Below are 20,457 nucleotides of genomic sequence, written 5' to 3'. Positions count from 1 at the left end.
CTAAATTGAATTGTAGGATCCAATCTACAATTGAATTTTGGCTTGGTCTAGCTGAAGACTTTAAACTTAGCACTTGTTGGGAGGCAACCTAATATTTTATTTTTTTTAGTTATCTAGATTTTTTTATTTTGTAAGAATCTAATAAGGATGACTAGCTAAGTTGAGGGGAGAACATCATCAATATCTGACGAAAGCTCTTAAAAAACATGAAAGAACCTGCAAACAATAGCAAATCAGGTGGTATCCCTCTTTTTATATTTTTTTTCCTTTTCTTTCATTAGGGATAATGAAAATTAAGTTGGGGAGGGAGAATAACTAATTTAGTTAAGTCCTCGAGTATGATCAGAAATAATTAGTTTTGTGTATCTGAATTTTGTCTCAATTTAAAATTAACTAGATACTCTAATCAATGAGTGATTAACGGTCCAGATAATTTTAGAGATATCAAAAAAAAAATTATTAAGGACATCCAATTAATAATAAAATTTAGATCAGACTAAATTTTGAAGTGATTCTAGAACCCTCTTTCTACCTATCTTAATGAAGAATCTACTTCATGCGGGTATGGATGAAAATATCAAAGTATGCAAAAAGTTCACCTTAATCATTGATGAAGAAAAAAAAAGAGTTTTTAATATTTTTCACTAAGTAACCAGACCCCTTCGCCTAAGTAAGCGTTGTTGTTCGCATCAAAAGGTGAGAATGTGAAGAAACTTCTTATATAGTCAGTTTTAACTCATAGCCTTTTTGACTCGAGTCAGTAAGCCTGAGGGATATTTTACACCTAATGCTTTAAAGCTAACTGATTTGAGAGTTATTGGCCTAAAGCTCACAACAAGTGTCAATTAGAAAGCTTAAAGGGTTAGGACATTGCACCGACTGTACATGCAAATATTTCTCTAAAAAAAAAAAGAGAGAAAGAATAAAGGGAATAAACTACAAAAAGATACTACATCAAACCCACATTAAGTTAGAGGATTTAAAGAGGAGTGAAGAGTCGATGAAAGAAGATCTCTAAAAATTTTTATGGCTAATATTCAACCACTAATTGGATCAAATTGATAATCTAATGAAGTACCTCTTTAATGGTCTAGCCAGATATCCACTACAGTTAGGAATGTGTAAGATAACTTTCGATTCAAGGACAATTTGATGCACAATGCCAATGTATCTATTTTACTTGAAGATGAGTAAAAGTTCAAGTTGGGGGGTGTGATGAATACTTAATTTAAGCTGCTAGAGATACTAAATATGATAATAATTGATATTATTTTATTAAAATTTAATGCTCTCTAGTCTATTTTACAGGTGATGGAGAGTTTAATTCATACGATTCAAATTAGACTTAAATCGAATTAGATTTGAGCGAACTAGATAACCAACTTCCATTCTAGTGTGAACGTGACTTAAAGATTAAGGGTCAAGAAGTAGTCTCTCCATTTAAGGACCTAGATTAGAAGATAAATAAAATCAAGTGTGAACACGACTTAAATCTCAACAGCTCAGATTAAAAGATCACTCTTCATGAAGATCCAAGGATCCTTATTCACGCTCCCACCTCTCTTTTCATGAAACTCTAGCCTCCTCACTCTATAAATAGAATTCCAAGGTCTCTATCTTCTCCAATTAAGCCAACCCTAAGTTCTCTTTAAGCTTCCCTCTTTCTCTTTCTCTCTTCCTCTTCTCCATAAGTCTAAGGAAAGTACTAACCCTAGTACAACATCATATTCCTCTATAGATCTCTTTTTCACATCCCATCAAATCTAGGAGAAGTCATAATTCTAGTGCCTCTACCCTTTCTCTTCTACATGTCTGCTTCCATCTACCTTTCTTCCTTGAAGTTCTAGATTAAGCCTTACAACCATCCTGCCGCTGTCTGCATAGAGGAAGACAAAGGATTCAAGAAGATACATCCACTATCAGGCGCAGCGAGAAGATTAACTTGATTTAATTGTCTTATATCGTAATTTTATTTCTTTTCTTTATGTATATTTTTTTATTTGATTAATGAAAAGTAATTTTATTATAATTTTTATACTTCTTTCTTAATTTTTTAAATTTATTATTCTTTTCTTTTGTATTTTTGAAATAATCGACTAAGATCCCTATGGATACGATCTCGACTCATCCTATCTACATAGTAGTGAGTAGAATTAATTTTGATGTACTACGACATGTATCACTCGTAATCTAATAGACTCCTGCTTCTCTATTGGCCTAAAATCCCCCCCTCCACCCTCCCAGCAACCCATCCCTATCGTCCAAGCCTTTGCCTCTATCCTTTGGGCCTCTCTTATGAAAAACTACCATCACCCAGGCCGGTCACCAACAAAAGAAGTGCCCAAATTCGATCTAAGAAACTCAAGTCCCTAGGTATCGCTGATTACTCGCTCTCAATGAATGATCTCCTTTTCATCAACTCCCTCATGGCTGGAGACATATCAAGAATCGCTAAGAAGTGTGGTTTGCTCCTTCCTGAAGATGATAATGCCTTTCCTATCTAGCAAATGAAGGTTTTTGAAAGGGAACGTTGCTTACATCCTTTTATGGCTGGAGGATCTATAGCGTCGGCACGAAGAGGCTCTCGTTTTGCTCATCATCGCATTGTTTTGGTCTGTAATGCATATGGGAAGCTTTTTGCTACTTTTTGGGCCTTAGGAGGTTAATCCTACTTCTTACCTGCTTAAGATCTATGTCAGACTATTTCCGAAACTGATGTTTTGTATGCGGGTTCTTATATGGTTTTCTTATGCTCTATTCTCTTACTACTTACCCAATGTTTCTTCTTTCCTGATACAATGGTTACACTCGTTTATTGTCTGTCTAGTAATCATCAACCCAATATTGAGCTTGTTTATACATCAATGCTAATATTGTTCTGGAATGTATGAGGGTTGGGCCTACCCTCAAAAAAATGCCTTGCCAAGGAGACCATCAAAAAAGGAAGAAGTGTGATAGTTTGCCACAAGAAACCAAACTGAGCCACCTTTCTCCAATTGCTCTCAGATCGATATGTGGGATGAAATACGAAGGGCACCACACTTTAGAGGCTATCGATTCTGTTGGAGGTCTTCTAACAGCTTGGAACCAAAATGAAATTGATGTGAGGCCATACCACAGAGGAAGATTCACATTGGGCATCGAGTTCTCTTTGAAAAGTTCCAATGCTAAGTTTATCATCACTAACATTTATAAGTCTCATGATCAACCCTCTAATGCAGCTTTCTTTGTGGAACTTAAAGATCTAGATCGCTCCATCAATCTACCTTGGACCTTGATAGGAGATTTCAATGCCACAAGGTTCTGAGCTAAGAGGGTGGGTGCTTCTGATTGTAATTATTCCTCACAGATTTTCAATGACTTTATCTTCTCACTAGGGCTACTAGAGATCAACTTAACCTTACATAGATTCACCTGATTAAATTTTAGAGATCAGTGTAGTTTGGCAAAACTTAACAGATGCCTTGTATCACTAAATTGGCACAGTCATTTTCTCACCTCCTCTCTTTCTCCTCTCCAACGAATAATGTCAGATCACATTGCTCTTCTCCTTTCGACCAAGACAGCAATATCTAGTCAGGGATCTCAAATAAAGCCATTTTATTTTGAAAATTTCTAGCAACTATATGAAGGCTTTGATAATTTGATCCAAAAACGATGGTTTGAATCCCTATCATCAGAGGAAAGAGTTGCAAACATGATCCTTAAACTTAGATATCTTCGTGCCAAACTTTGGAGCTGGAGCAAATCTACAATCGAAAACATCACCATCAATAAAAATACTATTTCAGGTCTAATAAATGAACTTGACGTACTAAAAGAGCAGTATAGTCTTAACTTTGAAGAACAAGCATCAAGGGTGGATCTTAAGCTCAAGCTCGATTCCTTACTAAAGCAAAAAGAGATCATGTGGAAGCAAAGATCTTGATCTATGTGGCTACACGAGGGAGACAGACATATCAAATTTTTCCACATCTCAACCTCAAACAGAATGAGAAAGAATCAGATCCTGGAGATTTATCATAACAACAAAGTTCTCAGGTCTCAGTCAGACATTGAACAGGCATTCCTTTCTTACTACTAGTCTCTCCTTGGAACACTGGGAGTCAAGCATGCTGATATTGACTTGGAAAAGCTCTATTTCGATCCTCCCCCAGATTTGACATCTTTAGTCACTCCTTTTTCCGCTGAAGAGATTAAGACAGCAATGTTTAGCATAGCAAAAAATAAATCTCCTGATCCAGATGGATTTCAGATCTCCTTTTATCAGAAATATTGGGACTGCATTAGTAAAGATATTTGCAAGTTGTTCTCAGCATTTTACAATGGGGAGTGTGATCTCTCCAGGCTCAATTATACATACATCTCTTTGATCCCCTAGAAGTCTGAAAATTCATCAGTAAGAGACTATAGGTCGATAAGTATTGAAAATGGGATGATCAAGATCATTTTCAAATTGTTGTTGAGCAGACTCCAAAATAAATTGATTGAATTGGGGTCTGACTGCTAATCTACATTCATTAAAGGGTGCTTAATCTTTGAGAGTGACATTTCAGTGGCTGAACAGATCTCATTCATCAAACACTCTAAACTCCCAGCAATCTTTTGCAAAATTGACTTTGAGAAAGCATTCGACAGCATATCATGGGATTTCTTATTTGATCTTCTTCTACACAGGGGCTTCAATATCAAGTGGATAGGTTGGATGAAAACTCTTCTCGTAACTTTCAATTTAGCCTTGGTTATCAATAACTCAATAGGCAAATGGTTCCGAAATCGAAGAGGCTCAAACAAGGAAACCCCCTTTCTCCCATGCTCTTCATTCTAGTCACAGATGTCCTTGCAAATATTTTTAAGGCTGCTCAAACAGAAAAGCTGTTTAATAATTTTGGCCCAAGTGGCTCGGAGGGATACTCTCAATACCTTCAGTTTGCTGATGATATCCTAATCTTTTCTAGTGCGGACAAATCTGACATTAATTGTCTCAAGCTAATCCTATACAATTTTGAAAAGATCTCGGGTTTAAGCATCAATTTTCATAAAATCCAGTTTATTGGCATTAATTTCAGTGATGAATCTACTAGTAATCTGGCCTCCATGCTTGGCTGCAAGGTTTCCTCTCTCCCCTCTCATTATCTGGGCATTCCTTTGCATCACTCAAAGCTTAACAAAGGCGATTGATCTTTTCTCATTGAAAAAATCTCAAAAAAATTGAGTGGGTGGAAACAAAAAACTCTATCACTGGCGGGTTGTATTACACTAGTTAATTTTGTTCTAAATGCAATTCTAGTGTTTTGGATGTCGGTGATGAAACTTTCTGCAGCGGTCATCCAGAAAATCAATTAGATATGCAGAAAATTCATATGAGACAGTCAGCATTCAAATAGCAGTATTAAGCATTTACTTAACTGGAAGCAAGTCTGTTGATCAAGATGATATAGTGGTCTAGGTGTTAAGAATCTCACCACTCTTAATTAGGCTCTCCTCTTGAAATGGGGGTGGAGATTTATTAGATACCCTCAAAAGCCTTGGTGCTTGCTAATTAAACAAGCTTACTACTCTAGAAGATCCCTCCTATAATCATCTCGTCATCTGCTAAATCTTGCATCTTCCTTTTGGAGAAACGTGCTTAAGCTTTTGGCATCATACAAATAATGGTTCATTCCATCAATGGGTAATGGCCGCACTATTCTCTTCTGGTGTGACCATTGGATCGGTGCCTATGAGCTAAGTATTTTACTTTCCAACCTTTTCTTCTTCATTAGGAAGCAAAGCTATTCTGTTTATGAATTCATATAGCAACTAAATCTCCAAGCTTCATTCAGACACCTAATGAGCTCCAGCACTTCTAGAGAGCTTCAATGTTTCTCGACCCTTCTACAGAATATATCCCTTACCTCAGAATCGGACACTTGACATTGAAAGTGGAGTTCTAATGTAATCTATAGAGTACGTTCTTACTATAATTTTCTCATGCATGGCGGTGTGATCTCATGCCTAGAAAAATGCTTCTGGAGTCTCTCAATTCTAGAGAAGGCAAAACTATTCTTCTAGCTTGGTTATCATGACAAAATCTTGACCAGGGAGAATCTAACTAAAAGAGGAGTTAACAATGTGAGGAACTGCCCTCTATGTGAGAAATATGGCAAATCCCTAAATCATATTATGATGTAGTGTTCATTCTTCAGAACATACTGGCATATCGTCTTTTCATCGCTTAACACTCTTGACCTGCCATTATCCTTTTCAGATGTCTAGGATTCATGGAGGTATTCTCCCTAAGTCAAAACACGATTTTTTGCTTTAGAATGCTTGTTCATAATCTCGGCATGGTGCCTCTAGAAAGAACGAAACTTTAGAGTCTCTCCTTTTCATGCCACCATGCCCCCTGCAATGGCTAAGAAAGCAATCACTACTTATATAGATTGGCTATCGGTGGTCCCTCACCCAAACGTTATACTCTTGCTCTCTCAGCTCTCCAAGGCTATACTTTAAAGGATATCTCAGCTAGAAGATTATTGGTCTCTCAGCTTACCAGAGCTCGCTCAGGCGGTGAATACGGACGGATAAACAGTAGATGATTGTGTATAGAAAATTAACAGACTTTGTAAAAGGTCTGTAAGAATCCTTGCGGGCAATTCCTTGTTTCGCAAACTTTCTATAAAAGACTGTATTCATATCGGCCTTTGGATTTCTGGTGACTGTGTTGCTCTAGTTTTGGACCCACTATTCTCTCATGAACTAAGGTATCCGTGCCAAAGTAATATGAATACCCTTGTAATATCCTATTATAATATTATAAATATATTTCTCATTGGTGGAAGTATCTTACTTCCTCCATTTTTCTCAAAAAAAAAAAATTGCTACTCTGAGTTTCTAGCTGATCAAATAATGACTGAGTAGATCCTTCATTGTGGTTTCTCTTTTTGCCATCTACATGATTACTTAGTAAATCCATGACAACTTGAGTTGTACTTCTTCCACTGATGTGCCTCATTTTACCTGGTCCCTATAGATGCAATCCATCTTTAAATTAGCTATATAACATTACATAACTTATGATAGAAATCTTACCATAAAAAATCTCTCTTTAGTATTTGATGAGACATATAACCAATAACTCTTACAGCATATCCTGCCTTGGCTTCTTGCTCATTTTAGTGGAGCCTTCAACATGCTGCTACTAGGAATTTCAGCAGAAGCCAATTGCCCTCCCCTTTTTTGTTATTGGTAATTTTGCTCGCCTTCTTATAGTGGCTCCACTAGACATAATGTGATATAATAAAAAATGATATTGCTACACAATAAAGTAAGTAATAAGGCATGTTAGAGAGGCAAATTTTTTATTGTGATAATCTGATATTTACTTGGCATGTCTCTAGGCCTCTTTCAGTGGTGTTGGATCAATTGTTAATGAATCACTTCAATTGGATTATCCTCGCTTATTATGGTCTCTTTGGAAGTATACTTGACATGCCATTTGTCTTCTATGTATCGAAACTTTATGAGGATGCTTGGACTATTCATGTGGATCCTTCCTTCTATTATTTTTAGGCCAATCTAGCATTATTTTCAGTGGTGGAGATAGCACTGGCTTTGCACCAATCTTAGGTCATAACTTTTTTTCATGGACAAGTTGAAGGACAAACTCCTAATAACTTCTTCAAGTATCCTTGGTATAACACCTTACCACATAATCCTCCACATTATTATACTTATGCTATATAGCAGATATGACATGATTGCATGCTATGCTTGTTAAGTTTTATTCATTACATGCACAGCTCCTATAAATCAAGCTCACTTCATAAGACTGCCTCTTACATGTGACTTCATATTTTCTATCACTATTATAAATTGCTTTACACAATCTGATCTTTGATTTATTTCTCTCAATCTTCTTTTGAATTCGAGGATAATTTTTTTCATACTTCTCAATATCTTCCCTTTTCTTTGCCATCTAGACTATTAATGTCCTCCGTATATCTTCAAGTATCTCAATCAGTGGCTTCTCCTTTTGCTTAAAGTATCTAACCATTAAAGGTCTCAGACATATTGTTGTCAATGACATCGTAACTTGAAAATGAATTAAAAAAAAATTGACAAATTTCTTTGAATTTGCATCGATGAAATTTTTTCATGTTGCTTCAGATAGCCCTTTCAGCTCATCCAATATATCCAAAAAGCCTCTATGTATTGTATACTTACCAACTTTAAAGAAAGTGGACTTTAGAACTCTATCCTTGTACTTCTTTCTTCAATTTTCATATACATACCTTGCACAATGCTTGTGCTTAGCATATAGTAGCAAATCACCAATTGATTGAATCAATCCCTAAATATAACATGCAACAAAAATTGAGTGTAATGATCAAAAGGTAAGCACAATGTTCATATAACAAATAATGACTAAGCCTTCTGTTGGTCACTGATAATAGTCCAAACTATATCATCTCTAAGCCTTAGATCTTCAGCCAAGAGATTAATGAACCAACTCCAAAAATTCTTCTATTTTATCTTTACTACAGCCCATGCAATTAAGAACATTGGGTTATTAGCATCTCCATCAAGAATAGCTAAAAGCTCACCCTTATAAACTCATTTAAAAAAACAACCATTAAGCCCAAATATGGGCCTTCTAATTGCCAAAAATTCTTTTCTAAGAGTTTCAAAACCAGCATACACTTATAGAATTGTAAACTTTCAGTAGACCTCTTGACCTTCATGGTTACTATTATGCCAATATTGCTTCTTCTGATCTCTTCACAGTAATTAGGTAGTCTGTCATAATGTTTATTATGAAATCTTGTAATAATCTCCAAAACTATTTGCCTTATCCTCCAATATCTAGTCATATTTATCCTAATGTTATGCTTCATCTCCTTAGACTTGTAATTAGGAGATACTCTAAGCTTTTCTTTAAATTCCCTTGGAATCCACCTAATTGGCATTTGATTGTTGTTATAGCTTCTAACACATCTATGATTATTAAAATAAGTTTTAATTAAAAATTTAACAATATTTTTTTCATATGAACATCATATTCAAAATGGACAGCCATTGAACGTATATTTTATCTCTACTCTATTAGCGTCGTTATTGACAAACCTCACATCATATTTGTGCTATATTATACTTGATCATAACATCTTTAAAATATTTTATAGTATTGAATGTCATATTTTTGCAAAATTTGACATCCTATATGTCAATTTTAGGTTTGAAATAAATCCATCTCTTTCTCATCATAAGCTCACCAACCTCGTGCTCAAGACTTGATTCAGGTGTATCAAATTCAGATGAATCATAATAATCACTATTGTACCTAGTTTGCTTTTCAAGTTCATCCAATGGAGCAGCAATGCTTGATCCTTTAATTTCACCCACAAATGGTGGTTGCTCTCTCTGTACTTCATTATCCTTTTCTTATTCCTATTCTTTGCTTTCTTCACTGTCTCTGTCAACTCCTTATCATTGGTTAATAGCTCAATATCTGTATAATAGCTATCATCACTCTCTTCTTCTTTGCAATCAATAAATGGGGTATATGCTTTATCCTCCTAAGATTCCTTAGCAATCCTTTTATCCCTACGACTATCAAGCACTTTCTCTTTTCTTTTGTTATTGCTAGTTGCTGACTATACTCAGCAACTATTTTGCTGGCTTTGCCTCTTACAGTTAGCTGACCAATTTCTTTGCTTCGCACTAGTTTTAGGCTTTGTTTCTCAATAATCTTTTTAGTAAGACTTCTAGTGGTAGGTCTCTCTATGGCTGGTTTATTGATTGGTTCTTCATGCTCAATATAAATATGAAGATATTCTCTTATATATAATGTAAGCTTTATCATTCTTTGAAACTAACTATCTTCATACACAAACCTCATCTCCTAATTCTTATTTGAAATATAAACCTTTCAAAATAATCTTACAATTTTATCTATGTATAGCTTCTTTATTATATTTTGTAACTTATGATAGTATAAGCTATGTCACAGATATCATAATAAGCCATATTTCCTCTAACATGTTCAATGCATCTAGTCTTATTAACAAACCTGCCACAATATGATGCACAACAATAGTTATACAATCCATTTTGCATGGTGTATTAAAAAAATTACATTGAAACATAAGTAATATTAAGAAAAAAATTACAATCAAAATCAATGTAGTCATAAAGACTTTTTCAAAATGAATTAGCTAATAATAGAGAGTTTATTAATAGTAAAAATTTGTCATTAAAGCAAGATATACGGCAACAAGATACCCTTTCTTGCTTTAGTAAGGCATACTATGTTGATGCAGTAAAGTACCTAATCTTACTGCAGCATGATATATGGCAGAAAATGAAATTGGTTCCTTCTTTTTGTTGGAAAAGTGTATGGATTGGAAAGAAAGTAATGCAGAGATGACAATGGTAACTATTAATAATAAAGCTTTAATAAAGATTTGCAACCTATAGAGATGACAATATGGGATCGCATTCTGTCAAATCTCAAAGCTTTAATAAAGCTTTGGGATCACATGGGGATGACTTGGGACTCATTATACTATATAATAAAGTTTTAATAAAATTTTGGGACTATAGAGACATTATCTTGGGACTACATTTTATGTAAATATGAAAGTTTCAACAAAGCTTTGGGACCATATACAGATACAATAAAAACATAATTTTTGGATAACTTTCTACTCAAAATTATCAATAATATTTGATATTAAGCCTAATCTTTGTTGCTTTTTCTTGGGTTGAAGGAATTATGGATTATGAAAGAATTTAAGTTAAACCCTAATAAGTGAAACCTTAATATAAGGTAAAGAAATTATCATCATCATGGAAATGGAAGATTGATCACTATTTTCTCGTAGACTGACAAACTACTAATCTCATAAGTGTTGGCGGTAGTGAGTCATCAAGAATAGGAGGGATAATTGGATCCCACATCTTAAATGAAGGAGGAGAAAATGGGAGAAAACATCTCATTCACATCAACCTCTTTTGCCACGTACAACTATTATGTGACCCCATGTGATGCTCCTGTAATGCCAATCAAATGAAATTCATTGCCAAGATTCAAATTAAATTTATTGAAAAATTTGATGACATGATTGCACTATATTGAAGTTCAAGATGAAATTAAAAATCTTCAAATAATTTAAAATTTTTTGTATGATTAATCTTTTTATAAATAGTTCTTAATATAATGACTATGCCTCCTTATAGCACAATGATCGAGATAGCACAATGACCGAGACACCAACACATATAGTTCATCCCCGTCCAACATGGCTAAGGATCAATAAGGAAATCAAGGGACATCTCTTATGACCTCTTCCAGAAAGAGCCATAGGCAACCATGGTGGGGCTATGAATAGGCATGCCAACAGTTGAGCTATGAAATGGTGGATGTGATGGTTGGATGTCTGCTGCCTTCGAGGCTTGATATCTACAGCTACGGATAATGTATTATGATTCCAAATGTCGACCTTGGCCATGTGTATGGCCTCGGCATCATCAAATGACTCATCATTGTCTGAAGTTGCAATAGGTGCAGTCCTCCAACATGTATCTCAACAGCACGCATGCTTTGGATTGATCTGCACATTATCATTTGGAGTTATTACAAATCAAACCCTATATTAGTTTAAAAACCTAATAATGTGGAATTGAAAATTTTCTTAATTACCTTCAATATCTCAATTCAAGCCGTGGGATCTCCAAGATATGATATCTTCTTTCTGAATCCCACTCAAGTGCTACATACTCGTCATGAAGCAATTAATAAAAGAAGCACGTCTCTAAATGTAGCACTTCTTCATGAGTACACCTCCAGCCATAAGGAAAGTATAATTGGATATGAATCTTTTGTTGTTTAAACACCCAACAAAATCTGCATCTATGACATCAATTATTACAATACTCCCTAACCTCATCCACAAAGCTATTATGAAGTTATTAATGGGGCCTTTAACCTTGGTTTAAGTAACTAAATCCTTCCCAAAGTCTACTTGATGCAGGACTAAATATGCACCTATGTAAGTCCCTGTACAAAATCTCCCCTTTTAATCCCTTGCATCTCTGTAGAAAAAAATCTGATTATAAACACCACAACCGACTCATAGTACCAGAGCCAACCTAGTCTGCAAATATTATAGTTAGGGGAAGATAGCAGAATGGGCTCTTTTGAGATTGATCACGAGCTTATTGTAGTGTTTGTGATTGGATTCTTTTTTGTATTAAGGATATAATAGTTTGAAGATGGAGAGCATTTTAGGACCTATTTGGACATATATTTGGTCTCACATTGGGTGTGCATCAAGGGCTTGGGTACTTTAAGTAGGGCCAAGGATCCAGCTGACTGTGATGTCTTGGGTCTTATAAATGCTATCAAAGTCAGATTTGTGATCTTCTAGATATTTGGAGTCTAAGGTTGCAAGTCATGAATTAATGGAAATCTCATGTGTGAAATAATAGGTTTGGATTTGTAATCTTTCCTTGACATAGAAGAAGTGATATGATAAATTTGAGAAATCAAATGAAGGATCTCCATCAGTTGATTATATTCCAAGAAAGTAAACCTGCAATGGCCATTCTAGAAAGAACAACCAATTAAGGCTTCCACAGGCTGAAACGCAGCAAGAAGTCACCGAATTCTCAGCCAAAAGGAACAAATTTGGAAAATGATCAGGAAAAGGAAACTGACGCAACCATATATCCAACCAAAACCTGATCCATTTTCCCATTAACCATCAAAAAACAAATACCACATATTAAGCTATCCTTTGTTCACAATGCACCTTTACAGAAATTACACCATTCCCAAGATTTGAAAACCATAATTAATCTTCTATCATTATAATATAACTGCATAACCAAATCATGCCAAATACCCGATTCTCCACGGAGAAGCTTCCACCACAACTGAACTAACAGGATATATTGAAATTGCTCGACTTCTTAACACCACAACCCTCCTGTGCCTTTGGCATACAGACCTTCCAATTAACTAAACAATGTCCACTACTAATAATGTTTTGTCCTTTCATAAGAATAATATTATAAATTAAGGGCGTATATGGTTCGCAACTGGAATGAAAATCGAAATCGAAATAAATTGGAATAGAAATCAAAATGGCCATAACTCCCGATGTATTTTGTTTGTGAGCAGAATCAGAATTGGAATGAAATATGAATACTAAGAGAGAATAGAGATTGGATTTAGAGGGGATTGGAGCATTTCCATTCCCTTCTGGCATCAGAATAATAATAGGACTTCTCCCAACCAAAGAGTTATAATGAAAGTTACTCATTCCCATTTCCATTCTAGAGTCTGACTCCCCAACCAAACATGCCCCAAGTTTTTTTAATGATCTAATCCGGCATCCCAAATACTGATAACAAATAATTAGCAGGTAGATTAGCAAGCACAAAGTTCAAAAGAGAATCTCACTCCTACAGAAAGTATCTTACAAGATAAATAACAGCAGACCTATCACTTCTCAATAGTTTAACTGGTCTAAGAGGTAGACCCAAATAAGATAACAGAAAAGAACAGATCTTATAATTCAGAACGGCAGCTGCCATCCTTCCACTCAGAGCATTTTGAACTAATATGTTAAAGAAGATTTATTACAATTTACTTTCCATGTACAAAAAAACTCAAAAATATACAAGATGCGTTTTAGATTACCAATCTTCCCCTAGCCCTGACATCAGCAAAATGGAGGGAATTAACCTTTAGTTTTCCGATGTAATCAGACCTTCAATGATTCCAGAGAAGGCAGAAAACTTCAACACTCCAGGCAGAACATTAACTGCCATGATAAGGATCCATTGAGGTACTCTTCTAATTTTCGTCCATCTACCATGCTCTCCATTGATTAAAATAGCTGTCTTCTCATCACCTAATAAGCTTCTAATCCCAGACAACAATCTCCTTCTCATCTGTAATAACTCCATTGTCCACTTCAATCTGCTGAATCCAGTACTTCCTACACCTTCCATTGGCTACCTTGTGAAAATATTCAACATTCGTGTCACCCAAGAGTAACTTGTTAACTCTGGCTCTATTGTTTCCACAAGATGTCTTCTTCCAAGCACAAATTGAATAGCACTTTCTTCACATTAACTCTTTCCAGAGCCTCCACAATAGATAGAAATCTATCTTCTTCAATAGAGTCCAGTTTATGCATGGTGTTTAATAGCTCATCCTCTTTCTTATGCTGCAAAAAACATCATGCTTCCAAACTTTCAACTTTTGTTTACAAATCTCAATCTAGGAGCTATATTCAGCACAAGATGATGAAGAGATTCACAATGAGAGCACCATCTTTCAATTAAAGACAAGAAGTCTTGATAAGAAAACCAAACTTTTTCAAAACCTAAAAATCCTCTCCAAAACTCAAACAGATTAGCACAAGATCTGATTCTAGATCAGGCAAAGCTAACAATGTTGAGTTAGGAAAATCTGCACCAAATCAACTGCAATTAAAACCATCTGAAGTTTAGCAAAATTAGGCTCCTCCCCCTTATTACTCCAAGTGAACTTCCCCCATATAAAGGTAGGTCAATAAGTTGCATATCTCTAATGAAAGAGTTCAACAGCTGCATATCTGCAGAGCTTCCTTGGTTCTCAGACCTATCATTCCCAAATCTTGTCATGTTAAAGTTTCCATGCAGCACTTAGAGCCCATAAAAAGAACTTCTGATCTGACAAACCTCATTTTTTAAAGCCTGTTCTCGAACAGCCCATGGACATTACATAGTTACCACTGAAGTCCTGACTTTGTAAACAAACCTCTTTTTTTCTTTTTCTGAAAAACTCATCTTCACTTAAATTGAGTATTTCACTTTCACCTGACCCAAGCATTCATCTCATTAATCAGTTCACTCAATCAATAATCCTTGTGAAGGCCCTGCGGCATCTAACCAGGACCAAGAATTGATATAAGAACCACCAAAAGATTTCAAAAAAGGAGTCGAACAGGAAGATAATTTAGTTTCTTGAAAATAAGCAAATAGGCAATAACTAAGTTCAATAGAGCACTTCATTATTCTTCTTTTACGTGGGGTACCCAACCCTTCAGTATTCAAGCAGAAAAGCTTCACGGTATAATCAAAAAACCAATCCAGAGCAGCAATAACCAAAATAGCTTTAAGAGGAGACACCTTCCCCACCTCACCTTTCCACTTCTTATATCTTAACTCTTCCGACAGAAGCCCAGCATCCTCATTTCTAATTGACATCTTGCATTTATGCGCAAAATCAATCCACTGATGTCTTGATAACTTGTCAAACGTAGTAATTAAGAAAAAACCATAGTCTCTCAAGACCTGAGGTGCCTCCATAATCTCCAATACATCTTCAGCTTTCCTCTTCATAGCTCTGTCTAGCATATTGATGATTGCAGAAGCTCCACCCATCAATTTAGCACTCTTTCTGATGGGAAAAGCCAGATGATGACATTGGAAGAGAACTGGCACATATTCAGATGATGAACACCCTCTGAGATGGTAGAATTAAAACGTGATTTATCCAAGACAACAGCTCCAGCCAGCTCACACCTGGCCATGCTTATAAGATATCACATCAGCTTTTCTCTGCTGGAGGTTTTCATAAGTAAACTCCTTATCTTGTGAGACTTAGAAGTGATATCCCTAACAGCTGGACTTCTTTATCATTGAACTCGTCCACCGTCCTTGAATGAATAGGGCATTGATTCTCACAAGAAGTCTCCTTGGAATCTGTGGGAATCCACCCTAATTGTCTGCTTAATAATTGAAGATCCACAACCACCTTGGCACAAGCAACAGATCCAACCTTAACCAATTCAAAATGAAAACTCTTAGACTTCCATATTTACCTGTTGGACCAATTTGAGGTCCGAGAAACCGGGGATGGATTGCTGATCATGAGAGCTTCCCTACAGCAACTCCAGCTCCAGAATTATGAACATGAGTACTATTTCCCAAGAATTAATGGAATAAACTTCTTTTCTTGTATTCTTCATGGACCTCCTTATACCATCTATTCCAATTTTCCTTTGAATCAGCTAGAGGTTTGAGAATAGGTTAGAACTCATACTTAAACCTATCATCAACTTCCACGTCCACATAGTATGTATAACAGCTTGCAAATCATAACAAATATTGGCAAACATGAGAATTCATATTCCTCTTCAAAGCAATCTATTTCAAGAATTTCAATAGCACCAAAAGAGCTTCACGTACTAACCATATTCATCTTGTCCCCATAAATAAAAAAATATCAGATGACTTAATCCAAACTCTATACTTATAAGCAACAACCCCATCCTCAATTTTCCATGACCTGATAAAGATATCTCATCTTCTTCAATCCAAACTCCTCCCACAACCTGAATCTTCCATCATCATCATCATCATTGTCATTGTCATTATTATTAAATGTTCATGAGGAAATATGCTACATGGATAGCCTGCTAGCTATCATTGGTTTTAGTATTAAGATTTGTGGAAGTGAAGAAATCAAGAAGTTATTTTAGGCAAAATCAAGAAGTTTTTTAGGCCAAGCTAGTATATGTTGTAGGTACAGAGAAGCTTGAAATTTGGCACTTAACAGAGGTATTGCTAGGGTTCGTTTGATTAGGGATTATCTTGAATGAGAAAATAAATCACATGTCGGATTGTGATATTTGGCATGAAAAGAAGATAAGAGAGATAGTAAAATAAATGGCTGGTCCCATGCCTATTTCACTGAGAGAGAAGATGAAACAAATACTACCAAGAGGATGGTATTTTTTTTCCACACTAGATTATCGAGTGGAGGTAATCTAAAATTATCATTGCTTAATTGAAAATACCTATATTTTCTTCCTTGAAACCCACAAATACCCCCTTTTTAACATTGTCAATCCCACAACAGTCCAACTTAAATATATTTACTTAATAAGAAACTGAAAATGCTAAAATGTATTCGTAATAAAAAATATATATTTATTAAGTCATGCGAATATATTTTGATATTTGAAATGGCCTGTGGTGATAGCCTTCATATAAATGGATCATAAATGGCCAACAAATGGACTGAATAAAAAAATTTGTCATTACATGAATTGTTTATTCAAGGGTATTGCTAGAAATTTGGCAATATTTTCATATAAGATTACCATCAACTAAACATGGTTATATTTTCTTGATGCTATTTTTGGAAATAATTTCTCCACCAACTAAGCATGGTAAAATTTTTTGCTCTCTGCAATCATTTTTCTAAATAAATAATTCTCAAAAATTGTCAGATTATCTCATTTAAATCTGACATACTCGAATCAAACAAACCTAAAGAATAATACCCACATCAAAGATTAAGGGCCCTGTTTGGGATTGTTGTCGGCAATAGAACTTTTGAAGCTTTTGAAAGTAGAGCTTTTGAAAAGTAGAACTTTCCAAAGTAAAGTTTTTACAAAAAACTATTTGTTGTTTGGTAACCACATTTATAAAGTACTTTGAAATTTTAACATATATTTAGTAACTAAAATAAAAAAAATATTTTTGGTATAATAAAATGACAATAAAAGATATTACATAGTATTGTATAGTGGAGAATATTATAATATAATATAATATTATATTATATTATATACTAAAATATTATTATAATATATAATATTATTATCATATAATATAACATAATATTATAATATAATATTATTATAATATAATTTATAATGTGATATAATATATTAGTTATAATTTAATGTAATAATAGATTATATTATATTATTATTAAAATATTATTATGTCATATTTATTATTATAATATAATAATATTACAATAGATTATATTATATGTCTATAACATAAATATTATTACATTTTAAAATATTATTTTATTGTATAACATTATTATATATAATATAATATATACTATAATATAATATTATTATAATTATGATGTAATATATAATGTAATATAATATAATGAATTATAATCTAATGTAATAATAAATTATCATATAACATATTATATTATATTATTAATAAATATTATTATATCAAATTATATTTTAACAATATAATAATACTATCATAGATTATATTATATATTTATAATATATCATAATATTAATTTATTATATTATATTTATAGTATAATAATATAATATGATATAATTATGAAATTTGTTAGTGGATATTTTTGTTATTAAAAAATTTTATTTCAATTAAAACAGCTTCTCGATATTAGTCCGAAAGTACTTTTAGAAAAAGCTTTAAAATAGAACTTTTCCCAAATAGACCTTTTCAGCTTTCTGACAAAGCTAAAATAACTTTTCGATTTTTTATCAAACACCACTGTATCACCCCAAAATACTTTCTGAGAATCAAAAGTGCTTTCTTGCATTCTAAAAGGTTAGCCAAGCAGGATTGAGGAGTAACTCCCTTCTCCTTAAAAAATATTAGGGGTCCGGTTAGAAGGTGGTGTCATTCAACTTGTAATAAGATGGGGTCTATCAAACTGATTTGATTTTTTTTGAAATAAAGTAAATCCAAAAATAACAAAGCAAGCTTTGGATAGAACAAACAGGAAGCAATCTCTTTAGGCTGTTACAATTCATTGCTGAAAGAAACCAAAAAGACATCAATGAAATGAAGAAACAGAGTTTCAGGCATTACCATTTAAGCTGCATCCAAATGCTTATTCCCATCAACTCCCAGGTTTCCCATCTCCAAGACTAGCAGTCCCAACTCGTTGCCTTCCATAGCATCAACAACTTCCGGGACCTCAACCTGGTACTTGATCACATAATCCTCAAGGAACTTCTTCTCCGCCATCATCAAGTGCCGTGCTTTCACACCATGCTTCACCAGGCCCTTGGACGTTAGCATTCCCAAAACCAAACACCTTGGAACAATCCTCTTCTTGAAACTGAGCGACAGAAGCACCGGATTCGCGGACACATAGTCCGGCCCCCATTTGAGCTTCGCTGCGAAGAACTCCATGTTCTTCCTTATCTTGTCATCCGACGCCGACATGCAGTATGGATGCTTGGCAAACGCCCGAAAGACTTGCTCCTCCGACCAGCCTAAGCTCAAATAATTCTCCAACCTCCTCTTCACCGTTGTCTTGGGCAATTTAGAGAGCACACCGAAGGCATGGGCGTACATGGTACTCGAAGGACTAATCCCCAGATCCTTGATCACATCAAAGATCTCCTCAAAGCGATTGGCCTTCTCTATCAGAGATTTCGGGTGGGTGGTGAGCAATGTGAAGATTACAGCCGGCGGCATGCCGTAGTTCATCAAACTGTGGATCTTAGGAAGCAACACCTTGGGGAGGTCAGAGACAAGCAAACGAGGAGAATTCCTCACAGCTGAGATGACGTTCTCGTTTGTGTCGAGCATGGACTTGAGGAGATGGAAGTTTGGGAGCAGTCGCTTCTCCAAGCTCCGGAGCAGCAGGTGGGGAATTCCAGAGAGGAGCTTGGCGAGGGCCGCGCCGGAGAGACCGATGCCCCGGTAGAACTCCAGCTTGGGCTGGAGGGTTTTGTCGGGGCGGGCGAGGAGGAGGTCGGGTCGACGGGTGATGAGACGGCCGATGTCGGGCTTGGAGAAGCCGAAGTACTTGAGGAGGGCGAGCACAGAGTGGGGATTCTTGGTGTTCTTGAGATGGATTTTGGTGGCCACGGAGAGGGCGGCTTCGGAGGAGAGGCCGCAAGACTTCTTGAGGAAATGGACGGTCAGGGATGAGGAATCGTTTGGTGCGAGGGATATGTGGGAGAAAGGTTGGGGGAATGGGCGTGGGAGGAAATGGGGAGGGGTGTTTGCTGTGGCTGTGCTTGGGATTCTAAGACGAGCAGCAGTAACGTGGTGGAGAAACCGGATGTGAAGAAGGCGAAGCATTGTGAGGGCGGAGAAGGATGAAGGGAGAGAACAGTCCCCAGATTTAACACCCGCGCCGAGATAATTATTTGGAACAGGAGTAAGCCACCTTTCAACCAGAGTCCTCGGCGACGCGGCCCACGCATGCTGATATCAGTAGATGGATGGCTATCAAATAGTGCGCGTTATAAGTGACATAGTCCTTGGATTATGTTGTTTAATGGCCGTCTGTATCCCGATAGCACCTTCCGCAGCTATACAACATTGTGCAGTACCGTGCACATACTGCAGAGGATCTATGCTTGCTATCTTTAGCTAGAGTTGGAGTTGATGGCTTGGAATCCGGCGAGTGAATTTCTAAGCTAATTTGCTCCCGTATTCAAGTTTTGGTGATGCAATTCAAGTGTTAAGACTTGGATAATTACAATACAGAGGGATCTCCCAATTTTTTAAAACTGAGAAACACCTAGCTTATTCTGGATCACACATCCTTTCTTGATAGAGCTATTTTAGCAAGGGTGAAAGAGGTCATCTTCGGAATGCCCCTCCTAGTTAACCTTTTTCTTTCCTTGACTTCCTTTTAGGCAATATCCAAGGAAC

The 20,457-nt window shown here is 35.6% G+C and overlaps 1 protein-coding gene across 5 annotated transcripts in view; it reads right to left on the bottom strand.

The window, feature by feature from the left end:
* The window catches only part of LOC105061347 (uncharacterized), a 30,990-nt gene extending 10,979 nt beyond the window's left edge, over positions 1-20,011 (bottom strand). The window contains exons 1-3 of one of the 5 annotated variants that reach the window (XR_002163299.3): positions 18,652-20,011; positions 11,687-11,896; positions 11,119-11,597 (exon numbers count right to left, since the gene is read on the bottom strand). Coding sequence is in view for 2 of the 5 variants with exons in the window: in XM_010945360.4 (XP_010943662.1) it covers positions 18,655-19,878 (1,224 nt within the window). In the remaining 3 variants the exon portion in view is untranslated. Of the gene's footprint in view, positions 1-11,118; positions 11,598-11,686; positions 11,897-18,651 lie in introns of those variants that run through there. The other 4 variants (XR_002163298.3, XR_012136740.1, XM_010945359.4 and 1 more) reach the window with 4 other exon arrangements.
* Between the last annotated feature and the right edge of the window lie 446 nt (positions 20,012-20,457).

This window comes from Elaeis guineensis, chromosome 14, assembly GCF_000442705.2.
Source record: "Elaeis guineensis isolate ETL-2024a chromosome 14, EG11, whole genome shotgun sequence".
NCBI lineage: Eukaryota > Viridiplantae > Streptophyta > Magnoliopsida > Arecales > Arecaceae > Elaeis > Elaeis guineensis.
This window is presented reverse-complemented; position numbering and strand designations above follow the sequence as displayed.